Here is a 17,919-nt window from a genome sequence, read left to right on the forward strand (position 1 = left end):
AGTACTAGTAATACACAAAGCTAATGCATGCATTATTTTTTCTAATACACTCTACAAGACGACCCCGGAAAGAATTGAAAAGAGATTCTGAAATTGAAAAGAGCCTTAATTCGACCAAGTGGGAGGAAATTCTTTAGCCTTAAAATCGGAATATTTTTAGCATCCTTTTTATATAAACCCATTTATTCTTTTTGAGTTAATTAATTCTTTTGTAAAAAATGGTCCTAAGAAGGTATTTTATGACCTTCCTCCTAATATGCAGTTCAATGTTGAGGTTTTGGAACAGTAGAATGGGGTTTGCCCAACAAAGAAGGATATACAATCAACAAAGAAATTGTGTATTATTGCATATTAATTGAACATTCACAGCCTGAGTTGTAACAAACACTGCATACAAACACACTCTTCACAAATAAGTGATAAACCACCTCAAATACAAGCTTCGATCCTTTTTAATATAGACATCACACAACCTCAAATACAAGCTTCGATTTAATACAGACATTACACAATCTCAAATCGATACATTCACTTCCACATTTGACATAATATACAACAATATGTGTATTACACATTCCTTTGTAAGAAGCACTTGAATCACCAGCACGCTCTTCCAGAAACACGGACGGAGAGCAGAGATTCCTACTTTCAGGACTTAATGGCGACTTAAAACTTAAATCCCCAGAACGTGTGAAACGGTGTTAACATGAAGAACAGGGATCAATCCACAAATAGCAACCCAAGAAAAAAACCAGTGCATCCAAATGCAACTTCTCATTATCATCTTTTCCTTGACTGAGAGCCTCTTCCAACAGCCTTCATATTCTGTGAATCTCTAAAGCAAACAAAATGCACAATTGTCTTGCCGTTAGGATACACTGCAAAGACACTGGTGCCAATCTTCTTGTTGCAAAGAGAACACATGCTATCACTTGTGATCTTCAAGGCTGCTTTTCTTTGACTATACAGTTCATCTTTAACCTGTTTCATACACAGGTTTACAATGAGAGACAACAATTGCAAAACCACAGCATTAGTAAACAATCTAGTAGCAGAAATTAAATAATCCAGTATTATTTTTCAATCTTCCAGACATTCCCTAACATTAACTCAAACAATTGAATTGCAAGGTTGATAATTGGTAGTTTCCATAAAACAGAAAAAAACAAAAGATGATTCACATGCCAGTAAAGAAACAATGTACTCTATATATAAACTGTAAAACAAAGCCAGAAAACCCAAAAGACCACATATAAATTATGTATGTGTCTGTTTTATTGGTATGACCATAGTAAAACTTACCTGTAGGTTTTCACTTTCTCTCAAGCTTTTTATCACTGAAAAGTTTCGATACGCTTCACTGGATTTTCTCAGGAGAGGTCCAAGAAATGGAAGCAAGTTCTGCATGATAACAAAATGAATCAATACAATACTATAACAGCAAGATGTGAAATATTCTCGCTCATGCACACATATGTGCACAGGGCAAAGCTAGAGGCAATGATTCCACAGTTGCAATTTTAGCATGTGCATGAAATGATATTCACTCGAATAAATAAACAATGGCGCATGCACTATCCCACAGTGCTGTATGTGTATTTTCAGAAAACCCTAAAGGGTCTAGGAGAGTAACATTGGATAGAATTTTACTTGGCGTAGTTGTTTCAAACAGATGATTCTGTATATTTTTTTTTATGACAAGGGAAACCCGAAGCCGCTATCCTTTGGGTGCGCACAGGGTAAAACCACCGCTCCTTTGCAATAGCTAGCAAATCAGACAGGAGAGGAAACCCGCACTAGGCAAGGTGCAACGTGCTCGACCCAGAAGGCAAATCCCTTGCTTTCATTGGCAAGGGGTTTCGAACTTGAGACCTCCAACATGGAAGTCCCAAGCCCAAACCATTGGGCCACCCCCAAGGGTTATGATTCTGTATACTTGACCACTTGAAAGACAGATTGATCAAACTTCACCTTGCAGTTTCCTTAATGTGTATTATCCCAAAGTCAATATTTAAAGATATTATAGATTGAAACATCTAATATGCAGTTTAAGACCGTGAGACATCAAAAACCACACATTAGGTATTTAGGACATACTAACGTGATTAGTGTGCAGATGCATAGAGTACCATCACTCTTGAACAGATAGCTTAGCTTGTGTTCTAGTGAGTTTTTTCTTTTGTAGTAGCTTTTAGCCAGAGGAGTGGGGGTTGTGGCATGATGCTATAGTGAAGCCTATCTCTGGTTTTTTTTCTGAGAGAATCACTTCTGCATGCAAGGAATGATGCTTGTTTACTTCAGCCCTTTGATTAAATAATGACCAACTTTCTTATCTAGCTCATGTATACCATCATGTTTTGATGGTTCATTTACCTGTAGTTTAGTGTCCCTTGGTAGTAGTTTCAGAGCTTGGGCCCCATGGATCCGATCCCACCTTTTGCTCAAAAGATCCAGCACCTGATCTAGCATAATAGTAGAATCTCCTTCCTCGGCAGCATCTTCTGTATCTCCATCGCTCCTTCCACTGTCAGTGCCACTTGGACTGAATCGAGTATCCTCAGCGCCCTCAATTTCAGCAATTTTCTTGAAGCGGCCTCCTTTTACCTTAGCTGGAGTTCCTGAACCAATTTTTGGAATCCCAGGGCTCTGAGATGATACCAGATTAGTAATTTTCTTCTCAAAATTTTTTGTTGTCTTCATGGGATTGAGATAGATTTGCAGTAGAGTCAAGTAAATGTTTCCATAAGATTTTGCTGAATGTTGTTGAAGTCCTGACTCGTACACCCGATCACAATAGGACAGTGCAAGTTCAGGAACATGAAGCTATAAATCAAAGAGAGCAATTCATTTCAGTAAAATGCAACACGAAGAGACAACTGAAAAGACTTCAATACCTGCCATCAATATTCATAAAATTAGACATGTATTAATGACAAAAAAGATGACATACCGATGCCCCTACTTGGGAATGCATACTATCCCAACAACATACAGAGAAAGAAAGGGTATATGCCAAATCCAATGATACAATCAAACTATGTAATAGTGTCTGACCAACTGGTACACTCACTAAAGGAAGAGTGAAATGATCAGCAAATGCCAAGTTCACAATACAATTCTGTAATAATGCTTATGATGAAGAACTTGCACAGTCCATATTTTCGCCATACCTCAAAAGACCCTCGAAAGCACCAATCATTAGATAAAAGACTAGCCTAAAAAAGTGCAGTTAAAGCAGGAAAAATACCTTGTGCACATAAATAGATAGTGCAAGTTCATGTTGATTCATTTTCCCCAACAGAAGTGCACGTTCTTCATACAGAGCATCTGGTGGAAGTCTCTTCAGCAACACCTCTGGATTATATCCGGATATACTCTCCAAAGCAGACAAAAGCTTTTTCCTTGTTGGAGAACATGATTTTTCATCCCATTTTTGCTGGGAACTAAGTTCAGCATACAAATCAAGCACTTCTGAGAGATAAATTTGCACCTGCCACAAGTTACTAAGAGCATTTATCAGTCACAGACACACTCAACATTTTATGTCAGAAACATGGAATTGAAGCACAAAAGTTTATCCCCTGATAAACAGTTTTGGAGACAAGATAATTGTTTCTCACTCTTCGACCCAGCTTTGAGTAAAAACTAGACTAAAAATGTGAGCTTCTTTCGCCATATCACAGAGGAGAAACTTAAAAGCCTCAGCTTTCTCACTTCACTAGCAGTAGTGTTTCTTTCATAGCTTTTCTGCAATAGAAGGTACAATGGGGAAAGAAAGAGAGAAGCTACAGAAAAAGAGACAGATGAACGAGTGCCTATACCATTTCATTCTGCAGATTCCCGGAGATGCTATTTTCATTCATAGCAAGCATGAGTTCCAGATATGTTGCCTGCATGTTTGGAGCATGCTGTTTTAAGTAAGAATTCACCAAGTCCGCTGGAATGTTACCAGACAAGAATAGCTCAATGGTTTGCATAGGACAGCTTTCAAGAACAGGCAATGAGAACTCCAGGACAAGCATGGGGTCAGTTGCACAAAGGGGCTGCCAAAAAGAAGAAAGATATAGTCAGGTGTATATTCAATGAAATGATATAATAACTGCATTGATGGAGCTTTAATCCATAAATCCATTAAGAGATTTGCTATTCCTTGTGCTGAGCACAAATACAGCATTTAATAGGAAAGAAACCCAGGAATTTCCAGAAAACGTACATGTATAAAAGATAAAAAAAAATTAAAGGATCAAATAGAACCCTAAAATTATCACAGTCCCAAATCTGGATAATCCTTTCCACAAAGGTCAAGTTGGTAGTTCATGATTATGCATTGATATCTGCCGACATAGACCCATAGCTCATACTGCACTCCAAATTTCAACATAGCTGATCCAAAAAACTTTACAAGCTTCCACATCTCTCAAGAAATTAAAACCTAAAAGGAAAAAGATAAAAGTAGACAAAGAGGCATACTTTGAGATATTCAATGACCATATCAGGCTTGAACTTCAATGAGAGCTCTACCGGAGTTTGCTCTGACTTGGACTCTTCTACCAATTGATGGAGAAGTTTAAGTGCTTCACGATGCATTGAATTGCTCCTATAAAGTTCTAGCAGACAAGCATACTGGCTTCTTTTTTGCAGGAACTCCTCACATATTTTCACATCACAGTAGTTGAGGGCTTTCAGAAAATCTGTAGCTGCTGAGAACTGTCCAGTTAATATAAGAGCTTGAAGAAGTGCAGTGTCCAGTATTGCAGCCATATCCCTAGCGATTGAAGTGATTGGAGCATGAATTCTGCCCTAAATGGATCAACGAAGCAACATTTTAGATGTGAATTAGGTAAGTAATACAGCTAGGTAGAATCACCCCAATACTAACAGCTCTTTGAGGCTCATTAGTTATTTTTTCTTTATAAATGGCTTCTTCCTTCAGTAGACCCACTAAACTAAGCCAGTACTTTTGTATATAGCAGAATAAGCACTTACCTCCTGGACATTTTGACTTTCAGAAGCTACAAATGGAACTGTATTTTCCAGAAGGCTATAAATGATCTATAACTTGAATAATCCATCAGAATATTTTGCACTTACTAAATCTTTTCTTTCTGATAAGGTTTTCGGTAATTAAAAGAACATCAAACACAGACAGCCAAAAAGGTATATACACTTGGATGCAAAGAAAGGTCCACGTTAAACAGCTCAATATAATTTGCGCTGCTTGTTAAACAAGATAATCAACTGGTTACAATTTCCCTTGTGGAGTCTTTGGAAAGCTTTGCTTATAAATACTGAAATAAACTGCTAGTCACATTTACCAAGAAGAGATCTGCTTAATGTGGAAACTTTGACCTTCAAATGTGAACTTATTCAACAAAAAAAATTTCCCTCCGATGGAAGGCATAAGATGAAAACCCAAAGTTTACCTTGGTTGGTTTTTTGGACCGGCTAGTTCCATAAGAAATGAAATTATCTCCGACAGCATCTGAAACCACCTCTTCAGTGCCCTCAGCTGTGGCTTTCTCAATAACACTGTATCTTCTCTTCTGTAAATACTTAATCAGAGCCATCAAAGTGTTGTGACTCATTTTTTTGGATTCCATATCAATTTCATCAGATTCTAAGACATGTGAAGGCGTAGAATCCAGATCATCTGACAGACCAGAAGAAGCTCGGGAGAGATATGGTGCATCCCCAACTTCCACAAATTTCTGTGGTTCAGGTATGAAAGATGATTTTGGAACAATAATGGATGGATATAAGGCGAGCACATAAGTGAGTTCAACTTGAGATGCCAGAAAATGTTCCATTGCTTCTTCATAGCTCCCATTTTCAAACAGGAAGTGTGCATATCTGTATCAAAAACTTGTTATCATTCTTCATGTATATTAGTTTCAACACTTTCTTTTTCTTTCCTTCTTTTCAAAACTACAAAAAATGAAAAATTAATGACTAAAACTACAAAAAATGAAAAATTGATGACTAAAACTACAAAAAATGAAAAGAAAACTAAAAAATATAAGAAGCAAGTCCTAGCTAGAAACTTCTTGTCAGTCAATGTTCATATTTGATTTATTTTCTTCAGAATGGTGGATGGTGTCCATGCTAGCTTGTACACACCTTGACTAGTCCATGTTACCTTCTATCTCCCACCAACAAAAGTATTGGGCAATTCTGCCCACCAAGGTTTAGCTAGATGAGAAGAAATCACCTAGTACTTTTTGTCTTTGCTTGAATTTGAATCCTAGTCTCCAAGGCTTTTTCCATTTCATTGACCACTAGGCCACACCCTTGAGTCCTTTTCAAATTTCAGCTTTTCCGGTAAAAAGGGAATACTGGCTATAAAATTGAGCTGGGATAGTTTCCTGCTCAAACCAGTATGTTGTCAGTCTTACTACTCATGTGTACTATGAAATTAAGATGAAATTAAGATGAAATTAATTATTTTAATACCACTTTACCCTCAATATTAAGTGTTCTTGAAAATAATCAATATTGATTAGAGTGCAATTTATCGGAAAGTGATAAGGGTATGGTATTAAAGATGCACCTTTTATTTATGATTTCTCAAGGGGTGTGCACAAGTGAAGTGTGACAACTACTATGGGACGAAGGGAGTACAAAAGACTCTTCAACTCCCTCAAATGCTCCTTTGTTTTTTCCAATATGGTCCACATAATCCTAGAGATCTGCTTCCCATGCTCTACTTCTCTACCTCTTTCTTCTGAACTTCCAAGCTATCAATATGCCTTTAACACAACCAAGTAACACACGATCAATTCCGAACATGTTCCATGCTACATACCATTACCAATACGCCAGACCAAAATGGAATAACAGATGATTAGTGTATGCTCCAGTACAGATGTTTCAATTTAGAAGCTTTATCATTAAGACTTCACAGCATGCTTTGAACGTTCAATTTAGCATTCAACTTCCCTCACTAGAGCATAACTTTGACTTGTGTTAAATGTAAGAATGTATACACCATAACTTTGATTTAAGCGAGGTACTATTGCAATTGAACTACAATGTTAACATAAGAAGTGGTAAAATGCTGGGGGGGGGGGTTGACCATGACCAAAGTAAAACGTTCATTAATAGAAACAAACAAGAAGGTGCTGAAAAATATCTAAATGAGATACCAGTGCCATTTTTTTTTTTTTTGGGGGGTCACCTTATATGAATTGATTGCTCCTTTGCAGATCTAAGACTTGAATCTTCTGGTGGTAGCAATTTGCACAAAGCCAAGGCCTCCTCAAAGTTTCCAGAGGCTGTTAGTTGTACAATCTGCATCATATATTATATATAAATAAGTTGGGATCACACTCTCACAATAAACTCAAAAAATAATGGTTTGTGGTTCTGCTCCTGAACCTCTTGATCTTAAGTGGGTACAAAAAGTAAGATTTGCATGTATTAGGGAAAAAGCGAGAAAGCCCACAAGGCATTTGATCAATGAACCGTTTAATAAAAAACGATTGACTGAGACAACTCTGTCAAGCATGTATGTAAGTATAGAGCACTTTAGTTGGTTGTTGACCAGCGGAAACCATTGCAGAGGTCTCATAAACAAAACTAATCATGACCAGTTACAACTTGCGATATTGATTTATTTTGCAAGAATTAGACAATCCGTTTGTGAGCCTAAGGCATTCTCAGCTTAGTCATAACAGGCCTCAGTCCCTCCAAAACGAGTTGTTCAGTTACACATAGACATAAATGTGCTACAGTTCAAATACTGGAGTAGAAGCATAAGCAAGATAGTTCAACATAATATTAAACTAAACCTCCTTAAGTGACAATTACCTGTGCACCGAGAGGAACAGGAAAAAATCCAAAAACAGAATTGTCAAGAGCAACAATAACAGCATTGTTGCTTCGAACAAGACGACGAACATTCCGAAGGACAACTGTTTGAATCAAAGGATAAGGAACACGAAGAGAGCGTATCTGCAATTTTCCAAAACATCAAACTGCATTATCATTTCAGATTATTTAGATCTAAAGTTATTCACTTAATAATGAACAAAAAGTACGGATTAGCAAATGAAACACTAAAGCTACCTCAACATGTCGCGGTAAAAGACCTATGGCATAGGGCTTCTGAACAACAACAATTGCAGGAGCCTCTGACCAACAAACCCTGCCCTCTTGGATCAACTTTCCATTTTGGTCAACTAAGACACCAATATTATCCTGAAACAACAACAATTAAGCATAGTGGTAATTTTCAAACATCCTTTTTTTTTTTATAAGTAAAGGTAATTTTACTGGGAAAAAAAACCCAGAACCAAGCAAACTTGTGTTGGTTCAGTACACAAAAAAAATAAAATAAAAATTGGACAGTTAGTTTTCAAAGATTTGGACTTCACTCGGGAGAAGTGAGAGATGATCCAACAGGGCTTCATCAACTAAATCATAGAGAGTAGACTACAGATTCTATGGAATCAAAGTCATCAAGGGAATAAGAATGGAGGGTGCATCATAAGATGAAATAGATTCTGAAGTAAAAGTATATTTTCTCTGCTTTATGGATACAATGAAGCTCTGGTATGTGAATTTTGAAAAGAACACTTTGGGAAGATGGTCAGCCTCGGTCTATAAGGCAATATTGGTGTGTGCATGAGTGTGGAAAAGAACTAAAAGGCCAATCAACTCAATGCAATAATGACAGTGATAAGCTTTAGAAGAATGTTGAAAGACTAGGAAGTGAATAGAATAACTGAATTTCTCAGAAGTTTGGAACATTTCCCAGGTAACACAGCAACTGAAGACAGATTATTCTCGCAGATGCATAGCAAAGGTATTTACACAGTAAATAGGCCTATATAGTACTCATGCATAGTGGTCAGCAGGGGCCCAAATGGCTTTGGAAGCATATCTGGAAAGTGAAGATACCCTACAAGGTGGCAATTTTTTCTTTTCGCTAGTTGTAAAAATCATGCTTGACTCAAGACAACTTGATGAACCGGGGGTTGCAGTTGTGTTCAAAATGTGTTGTGTGGTAAGGGTTGGAGTTGACCAGCTTTGGCAAGATGAACTGTCAGATCTTATTTCATTTTTGATGTAAGGAAAAATTCCTAGATGATGCTGAAACATTGATAAAAATCATAGAATTCCTGTACGAAGAGCAAGGAGATATTTTGCTTCTTTTGAAATGTCAACATGGTTTATGCGCAACCTTTGTGCTGATGATATATAACATTATTACCTTTCTAAAAAAATAAGTGTTACATTACCTTGCCCAAAAGAAGTTCTCCAGAGGGAAGAGACACCACAAGAGGTGTGGCAATCCTCCCCGAAGGGAACACCTCAGACAATGCACCATTGGTGGTATTCAATATCATGTACTCTCTTCTAATCCCCAAGCAGATATTCTCACCACACCAAGACATCGACTTGACTGTGTCAGGAACTCCAAATTCTTTCACCTCCACAAATCCTCTCCCCCCTATCAAAGTTTCAAATAAGAATCAGACTACACTAACAGAACTCCTATAGCATGACAAAACTACTATCATCAATATCCAAACTTCTTTGAGCAAGAAACCTGAAAGTCAAGTCACCAAGTGCAAGAAGGAAGAATTATGGGCACTTATGATACTTGTGTTAAACTAAGAGCAGTGAACAGAAAACTATACCTCCCTCCAGCTATTTTCAGATGTCAAAAAATGTTTGAACCATTCCATTTCCATACAACTTCCGAAAATTCAAATCATTAAACTACTTTAAAAACCGGTGTTATCTGATGTTTACTATATCAATTATCTTTTCAACCATCAGTTTAATACTTTCTTCTACTTGCCTTATTGTAACATATGAATCAAGTTAATATCTTTACGTCTGCTCAAATATTGTCATATTTTAGTAGCAAGTACAAGGGAAGTAGCTAATTTGGAAGATCTGCAAAAGGTTAGCTACAGTTCAAGGTTATGTCTCCACTTACCGGACGCAAAAACAGATTCAGACTGCATTCTTTAACACATTTAACCATTACCTTTATAGTGGTAAAGCATAGTTCTAATTATGTTAGTAACATCATACCAATGGAAAAACACTTCCTTTCACATCTAGCAGACACTGAAATACACACTCACTCATCTAAAATCATCAGAAATGCATCAATATCAACTTCCAACAAACAAATATAGTAATAAACTACAATTCAAGTAATTACCATCATGTCTGAAGATACAAACCCTCTTTTGCCTCCCAAAGCATAAAAAACCCCTTTTATCATCCCACGAATACACATTTGCACCTTTAGCCTTAGTAATCACAGCTAAAGTCTCCAAATTAGGCAGCCGATGGAACGCAATAGACTCCGAAAGGGAAAGCAGAAGTTCTCGTGAGACGAGGACTTCCATAGCCAGCATTTGTCGTCTGGAGAATCCATTCACAGTTCTTTCAAGCACGTATCGTTCCTGCTGAAGCCCTAAGTTTTGGTTGTGGTAATCGGACGGCGGAGATTGACCGGGAACGGAGGATTCAGGACCGTAAACATGGAGAGATCCATCGGAACAAGCGACGAGCAAATTTGAACCGTATGACTCGATAGCATCGATTTTCGTTGGACAACTATTGAGAAGTTCGAAGGAATCGTAGGCACTGTGCACCATCTTTTTTAGCTTCGTTCTTCTCCGATTGATTTTTGTCTCCGATGTCAAATTTCTCTCAGTTCGACAGTCCACGTGAAACGACGTCGTGTTTGCATGTTGATTGCTCAACTGGAGCCTTTGTTACAAACTTACAGTTACATGCTTTGTCCCGCTCTTTTTGGATTTTGTCTAAACTTTACTATTTCTTGTCCTATTTTATTTGTCGTTTTTACTAAAAATAAATAATTAAAATATAAAATATAATGAATAAATAGACTTAATTTAGTCAAATTTGTAATTTTTTTATTATAAATATATTACTTTAAAAAACTTGAAAGAAAAAACACGATAAGTAAAATAGATCGGAGGCCGGAGTATAACTTATTTTAGTCACATGTCATGTCAAAATTAGATCATCGTGTAATTCTCGACTAAACTTCATCTATTTCTTTTTTGGCAAATGATATATTAGAACAATTATCAACTGTCACACACAGTTCAATATGATTATAATTATAGAAGGCGATATATTTTAATTGGTATTAATTTATCTATGTAATGAATGCTTGAAAATACACGCAAAATTTTGAGTCTAAGGGGTGATCTACTGGTATTGAACTTTCGACTTGTCTCACCGGTAAAACTTCAAGTTAAACTACTTTTGATATTGCACACAATGGTGAATCTTGCCTTGATAAAAAAAGACTACTGGACAATTCGAAGATAAACGTTGCAGTTTTATACATTTGTAGTGGAACTCAACCATCAACTGTGAGTAGTAACAAGAATGTCACTTCTTGTGATCTAGTAGCTGACCAAGGGAAAAAGTCACAAGTAAAATGAAGCCTTGTTAACAAATTTCAATCATTTTCTTTGATAACAAGGTTCTCTAACCAGTGTCATTTCACGTCTAGTGTATTTTCTGTATATACCAATATGTGCAGATTCATTATGTGTTTACTGTTGACATTCAATCTCAAGCAACAACATATCCAGGTAATCCCACACAAGTGGGATCTAGGGAGGTTCAAATGGGGGTAGAGAGGTTGCTTCCGATAGACAAAAATTCAATCTAAAGCAATACACCAGCATTTTGTCATCCACCGCACAGAAAAACACCCAACATTATGGACCTATAGGCACTGCCCTGAATGACAGGTTATGGCATCAAGCTAAGACTAGAAAGAAATAAGACACTGCTAACACAGAAATTTAAACTCAGCATAAGTAGTAGTAGTATTGGCCAGATGCCAAGAAGAAGATTCATACATTAGCCAATAAACAGAAAATGGCGAGCGACCATTCAGCTGGCAAAACATGACGATCAAAATGACACTTATTTGTGGCCCTTCTTCTTCCAGAGGTCACCAAACATCTTAATACCAGAACCTTTTCTCTTGCCATGTCCAAAAACATCGTCTGAATCATCAACTAACCCTGGTGAACCCATGTAACTGCCATATCCGCCAACACCTGGTTCGAATACATTACCAAAGTGCTTATCCATTGATCCACACCTCTCCGGTAGCCTTCTCCCGTTCATTTCCACACCTCCTCCTGCTAATATTGCTGCTGCAGCATCTGCAGCTTTCCTCCATTGTTCTGTTTGGACTCTTAGTTTCTTCATCTCATTCTCTAATGCCTCTTTTGCCTTCTCAGTAGCTTCAAGTTTCTCCTTTAAATTAAGTCCATCATTCTTGCTTGTTTCCAGCTCTTGTGTTACTTGGTCTAGCTTGAGGCTCGTTTCGTCTTCCTTGGCCTTAGTGGATGATATCTCTTGCATCTTTTCATTCAGCTCCTTTTTCAGGTTTTCATTTTCTTGGCTGAAAACCTCAAGTTCTTTTTCTTTCTCCTCCAACTTGGATTTCAGTGAACTAATCTCTTCATCCTTCAAATTCAGCTCTTCAAACAATGGTTTTACCGGTTCATCAGGTGAAAGACTTAAACTTTTCAAGTCATCTTCAGTAGAGGGGTGGCTAATTTCAACACTTGGAGGAGGCTCCACAGTTAACTTCTCAACTGGAACTTCAAACACATCTGTTTCTTTCATTTCATCGTCATCTTGAATTTCATGACTTGGATTGATTCTGTTGTCATTGTCATTGTTGGTTTCTTGGATTTGGTCAGACTCAACAACAGTTGGCTTCTTGGTTTTCTTCTCAAGCTGTTCTTGAGCTGCTTTTTTTGCAGCCTCAGCTGAAACTAACTGCTCTTTAAGGGACTTGAGCTCATCCTGTGCTTGGCCAAGTTGGGATTCCAAATCTGCAATTCTTGTTCCAAGTTTCCTTTGATTCAGTGGATCAGATTGAGCACCACGTGGAGAGCGACGATCACCTAGTTTAGGACTCCGGTCAGTCACTGGCCTATGGTGTAGAGGATCAGACTCAGAGCTTGATGTTCTAAGTTGTGAAGGGGCTCGAGGAGATTGCCTTTGAGGCATTTCTGATCCCCTATACTCTCAAAAATTGAAAAAGAAAGTTACTGTTAGATACTATGAATAGTAAGTTTGTAACATATAAGAATGATAACAGTCCATATCAAACCGGACACGGATAACCTGCTACAACATGTTAAAATACACCCATATTCTAAAAAAATCGTTTACGGTTTACTCATACAGCTTTTAAAGGGAGTGCAAATCATCCCAAGAACTCACCTTGATCTTGGCATTGTACCTTCTTAAAATGTCAAATGATGCAAAGCTTCCAACACTTCAAAAATCTTGATCTGTGGAAGTGAAGGATCAATTATCAGTTTTAAGTCAACAACAACATATCAATTGTAGTCACACTAGTGAGGTTTAAGGAGGATAGTGTGTACGCAAACCTTGCCCCTACCTTGGGAGGTAGAGAGTTTGTTTCCGATACACCCTCGACACTCAATAATAGGATTGAAGAAACCAGGACAAAATATGATAAATCAGTTTAAATCATATCAACAAAATGCATCAAGTTCACCACATTGCATTAGAATTGAAAGTTTTCAGAAATAATTTCAAGAAAGTAACATACAAACACAACAATAGAAGCAGGAAAAACTAGTTTTGAGTACTAATTCAATGAAATTACACCTTTTTGGCTTTTGCAGCAAAGCCAGAATTGTCCAACAACACTTATTTTTAGGAGTGTAACAAATAGCCCACCAAAGTAATTAAGTAAATAATCCAACAGTGACACATACAAAAGATAAAAGAAAGAAGCATGCTTTTAGAACAGAGCAAAAGGAAATTTTGCAGACACCTTTAACCCCATGCATATGTCAATGTCATTGAAAAATGTGCACATGATATCCTAATAAAATAAAATAAAAACTAGAAGGGTTTCAAATATTAAATTTTCATATAATCTTATTATGTCTGTTTGAATGAATACACTCAAATGTCCACCAAAATGAAGATCTATCCAACATATATTGCTCGAACTATCCAAAAAATGCGGTTTGAAGAGTCCGAACAACATAGAATGTGAAAGAGGATATAAACTAGAATTCTTTGAAGGACTATAGTATTATAACCTCAAAAAGTGAGATTTGCTCTTATTTTAATGTTCTTGAAAGAGAATCACAAATCACTTTTGACCAAACAAACACAAGTCCTTAAAAAGGAGGAAACTTTGATCTTTACAAAGACAAAAACAACAACAAAAGACAAAGGAAGTGAAAAATAGAAATATCAAGAAAATGTCCCTCAATTCTTACTTGTTCTAAGCAAAAAAGTTGATACAAGAAGCCTTGAGAATGAAAAAAAATAAAAAAACACTCACAAAGCAGAATCAAGAAAAAGGCTTTAGCTTTATGTGGATGCAAGATTGCCTATGAATGAGGGCTTACTTACCAGCATTAAAAGCCCTTTCCTTTTTCTTGAAAAAGTGAGACAGTATAATTTGAGTGGAGCAGTAGAATTTTCTAGCCAAGTGATATTTTAAAGATTTGAACTTTGAAATGTTTGAAGTTTGAATTAAAGTTGGGTGGCAGAGTGGAAGTGGGGGGAAGAGGACAAGAGGGTAAATTTGAATGATAAAAGTAAAAGGACACCAAATAATGTCACTATGGTCTTGGAAAAATCATCTTTTCTTTTTTTAGTTTTCATCGGTGTTCGGTATCTGCATTAAAAATTTTAATCATATCTAGATTGGTGTTGAAAAATCCCATTTCGAGGTAAGACTGTTGATGAGAATGATACTAAATTGGAACGGGAAGAGAATTTTGCACTCCTTATAAGGCTTGAACAATTCTTAATTCTTTGAACTAGTTTTTATGGTGTGAATTAGGCATAAAAACTAAGTGCAACATGATATGAGGGTCACACTCATTGAGTCCAATGTGGCGCGAGTTGTGAATATACTCTTGATCCTTGAACATTATGCTCTGACCTAGACAGTGAAATCTCAGATAAAGAATATTTGAATTCGAACATGAGGAGTGTTACTCTACATCCGATCAAAAGAAAACTTTGAGTTCGTTATATAATTTGGGCAATCCTCTGATTATTTTTATCAACAAAAAACATTTGAAGAACCATCACTAAGAATGGCAAAGGTGACCTTTTTTTTTTTACTGTCCTTTTGCTTCTTTTCAAACCACTTACCTTTCTTGATTACTGAATCTTTTTTCTCTTTCTCAGCATCTAAACTATGGATAACAGTGAAGATTATTTAACCTTTGAATTTCACACACTAAAACCAAGAAAATTAAATATTGGACTTTGAACCATGGAAGAAAGGAACTATGTGTCCCATTAGATAATTGAGACAACTACTAAGAAACAATTGAAAACTGAGTTAGTATTATTTTAAGTAGTTTTTTTTTTAAAAAAGATCTTACTCCCTCATTCACTTTTATTTTATCCACAACACAATAAACATCACACTTCCCTTAAAAGAATAATAAATTAAATACATATTTTATCGTTATAGTTAATGCTAAAGATAAAGAAAAATAATTGTATTTCTATTGATATATTAAAAATGAAAATATTCCTTTTCTCTTCACTTTTAAGTTTCAAGGTAACTTTTTGCTACTCTTTTGCTCAAGTAGTAGAAATGATGTTTTCACTGATAAAGTTTTTGGTGGAATAATAAGTATTTCTTCATTTTTAATTAAGAGGTCTCGAATTTGAGTCTTCTTACATACGGAATCGCCTTTGTGAGGAATCGTTTTATCCCCAATGCAAAACTTTCTGGTGCGAATCTGAATTTAGTTGGACTAGATAACGGGAAACCAAAAAAAATGATGTTGTCTATAGTCTATAGCCTATTAAAAAATGAAAAAGAAAAGAGACAAGATTTTCATCATTTTTCAGTCCCAGAAAATTAAATAAAGAAAATTCTTCTACTCCTTTCTTTGCTTTTACTTCTCTATCTATAACTTAAGAGAAACTTTTTCTTAGTTAGATTGGGTTTAATAATAAAAATTCAATCTGTTTTTCTATGCATGGTTCTCATCATACTCGTATTAAAAGGCATATCTTTAAGATCAATTATGCTAATCATGGAGGCTAATGATGTTTGACTCTGTTTTATCAATTTTCATTATCAAACAACAACATACTCAGTGTAACATTTGCAAGGTAGCTGATAGTCCTTCGACTCAAAATAAATGTTTCAGATAAAGTTTTACTATCCATATTTAGAATCCATCCTAGACATAATCCAGCCATTAAGCAAGAATCCATATAATTAACACATTCCAATATTATTTGATAAAAGAAGCAACGTTTGTCTTTTAACACTAGATTTTTTCCAAAAGGACTACTTCAACAACTAGTTTCATTATTAAGGTCCCTAGACATTCTGGATATTCATGAATAATTATTTAATTAGTTTTGCAAAAATTCAAATCAAGACATTGAAAAGTGATTCAATCATGAATTAATCAAGTGGGACTCAACATCAATTAAGAATTTAGATGGGTGGCCCATGATTATGTTCAAAAGAAGTAGCTAGGCTTTAATAGATGAAAAAGGAACATTGCATGTGAGGTCTAAATGCATCCCAACTACTCCATGGAACCAGATTATACTTACATCAACCTAGTCGCGGCGGAGCCAAGATTTTTAATAAGAGATTTTTAGAAGTAAACACACGAACTAGTGAAAGGGGGTTCGACATTTATTATACATACCTACAAAATAATATTAATTATGTATAAATATTAATATTTTATGCCAAAGGAGGTTCGGATGAACCTCTTAAGTATATGCTGGCTCCGCCCCTGCATCAACCCCACCCCCTTTCAAAAAAAATTTAATCAAATACTATGAATCTTTCAATTTATTTGACTTTCACGCTCAATTACTTAAGGTAGATTTTCAAATGTTTTTTATGAATATAATGAGTCTTGTCTTCTCTTTCTTTTTTTTTAATATGAGACCAAAATATTCGAAGGTATTGGATGCACGTAAATCCAGGCTCCCACACTATACCACTACCACTGACCTCAACTATTTTTTTTTCGAAGTTTCTATCAAATTAAAAAATATTATATTATGCGTATCTTATGTATCACGCGTTCTAGACTGATGACACTTGTTCAATCTCTAAAGCGAATTTGGAAATTTTGGAAGAACCAATCTCGAGAGGAGATGCTTCATACAGGTGTAGATGGGCTTCACATTGAACGAGTTGATTAAGACTTCAAAATAGACGTAACTAATGTCATAAGTAGACTTGAATTAGATATACATTTTAACTTTAATATTTGACTCGTAGACGTAGACGTTAACTTATTTTGATTTGGTTCAGATCTTGAAACAAAAAATGCATGGATTGTACATTAATTAATCAGATGATGGGTCATAATAATGTGAATGAAGACTTTTCGTATTATAGGTTAAATAAAGCATTGATTATCATGGGTTGTGATTTGTGATCGTATTGGATTTTAGCTCTCGCAAATGAAAAAATTTATATTAAGAGTCCGTCTCACAAATGGATCATATAATGTGTGAATTCAAATGTAATTAAACAGTAATGTAGATAAGTGATAACAAATACCGGGTGAAAAAAATGATTTGAAATTCAATCATGGGAAATGTATTTCACCCATTAATAATTTAATATGAAAGTCATATGTGAACGCCTATGCAATTATTTTCATATAAGCATTAATTTATCGGGCAAATTACAGAAATCACATACTTTTAAGACAAAATTACAATATATCCCTTAAAAGTTTATAATTACAGAAATCTCTCAAATGGATATAATAATATAAGCGTTGATACATTAATCTGATGCACGAGATACATTAATCGTTAAGTAAGATACATTACATTTTATACATGATACACTAATCTGAAGTGTATTTTATACATGATACACTA

General features: G+C 35.7%; 2 protein-coding genes across 6 annotated transcripts; both read right to left on the reverse strand.

Annotated features, from left to right (window-relative positions):
• Positions 1 to 317: 317 nt before the first annotated feature.
• On the reverse strand, positions 318 to 10,749 carry LOC102600688 (vam6/Vps39-like protein). Its single transcript, XM_006348310.2, has 12 exons — positions 10,178 to 10,749; positions 9,240 to 9,451; positions 8,065 to 8,196; positions 7,807 to 7,950; positions 7,175 to 7,287; positions 5,424 to 5,850; positions 4,471 to 4,800; positions 3,822 to 4,043; positions 3,248 to 3,490; positions 2,374 to 2,823; positions 1,303 to 1,401; positions 318 to 981 (listed from the first exon to the last, which is right to left on the reverse strand). Exons 1-12 carry the CDS (start codon positions 10,617 to 10,619, stop codon positions 781 to 783), a joined length of 3,015 nt encoding a protein of 1,004 aa, XP_006348372.1. The 5' UTR covers positions 10,620 to 10,749; the 3' UTR covers positions 318 to 780.
• Positions 10,750 to 11,664: 915 nt separating this feature from the next.
• On the reverse strand, positions 11,665 to 14,648 carry LOC102601041 (interactor of constitutive active ROPs 1-like). 5 transcript variants are annotated; one of them, XM_006348311.2, is made up of 3 exons: positions 14,431 to 14,648; positions 13,255 to 13,325; positions 11,665 to 13,048 (listed from the first exon to the last, which is right to left on the reverse strand). In XM_006348311.2, the coding sequence occupies exons 2-3, from the start codon at positions 13,266 to 13,268 to the stop codon at positions 11,935 to 11,937; spliced, it is 1,128 nt and encodes a 375-aa protein (XP_006348373.1). In that variant the 5' UTR covers positions 13,269 to 13,325; positions 14,431 to 14,648; the 3' UTR covers positions 11,665 to 11,934. The 5 variants fall into 5 exon arrangements, with proteins under 5 accessions (XP_006348373.1, XP_015164674.1, XP_015164673.1 ...); XM_015309188.1 differs by lacking the exon at positions 14,431 to 14,648 and adding an exon at positions 14,360 to 14,380; XM_015309187.1 differs by lacking the exon at positions 14,431 to 14,648 and adding an exon at positions 14,295 to 14,373.
• Positions 14,649 to 17,919: the final 3,271 nt, after the last annotated feature.

Source organism: Solanum tuberosum, unplaced genomic scaffold (assembly GCF_000226075.1).
Source record: "Solanum tuberosum cultivar DM 1-3 516 R44 unplaced genomic scaffold, SolTub_3.0 scf00096, whole genome shotgun sequence".
NCBI lineage: Eukaryota > Viridiplantae > Streptophyta > Magnoliopsida > Solanales > Solanaceae > Solanum > Solanum tuberosum.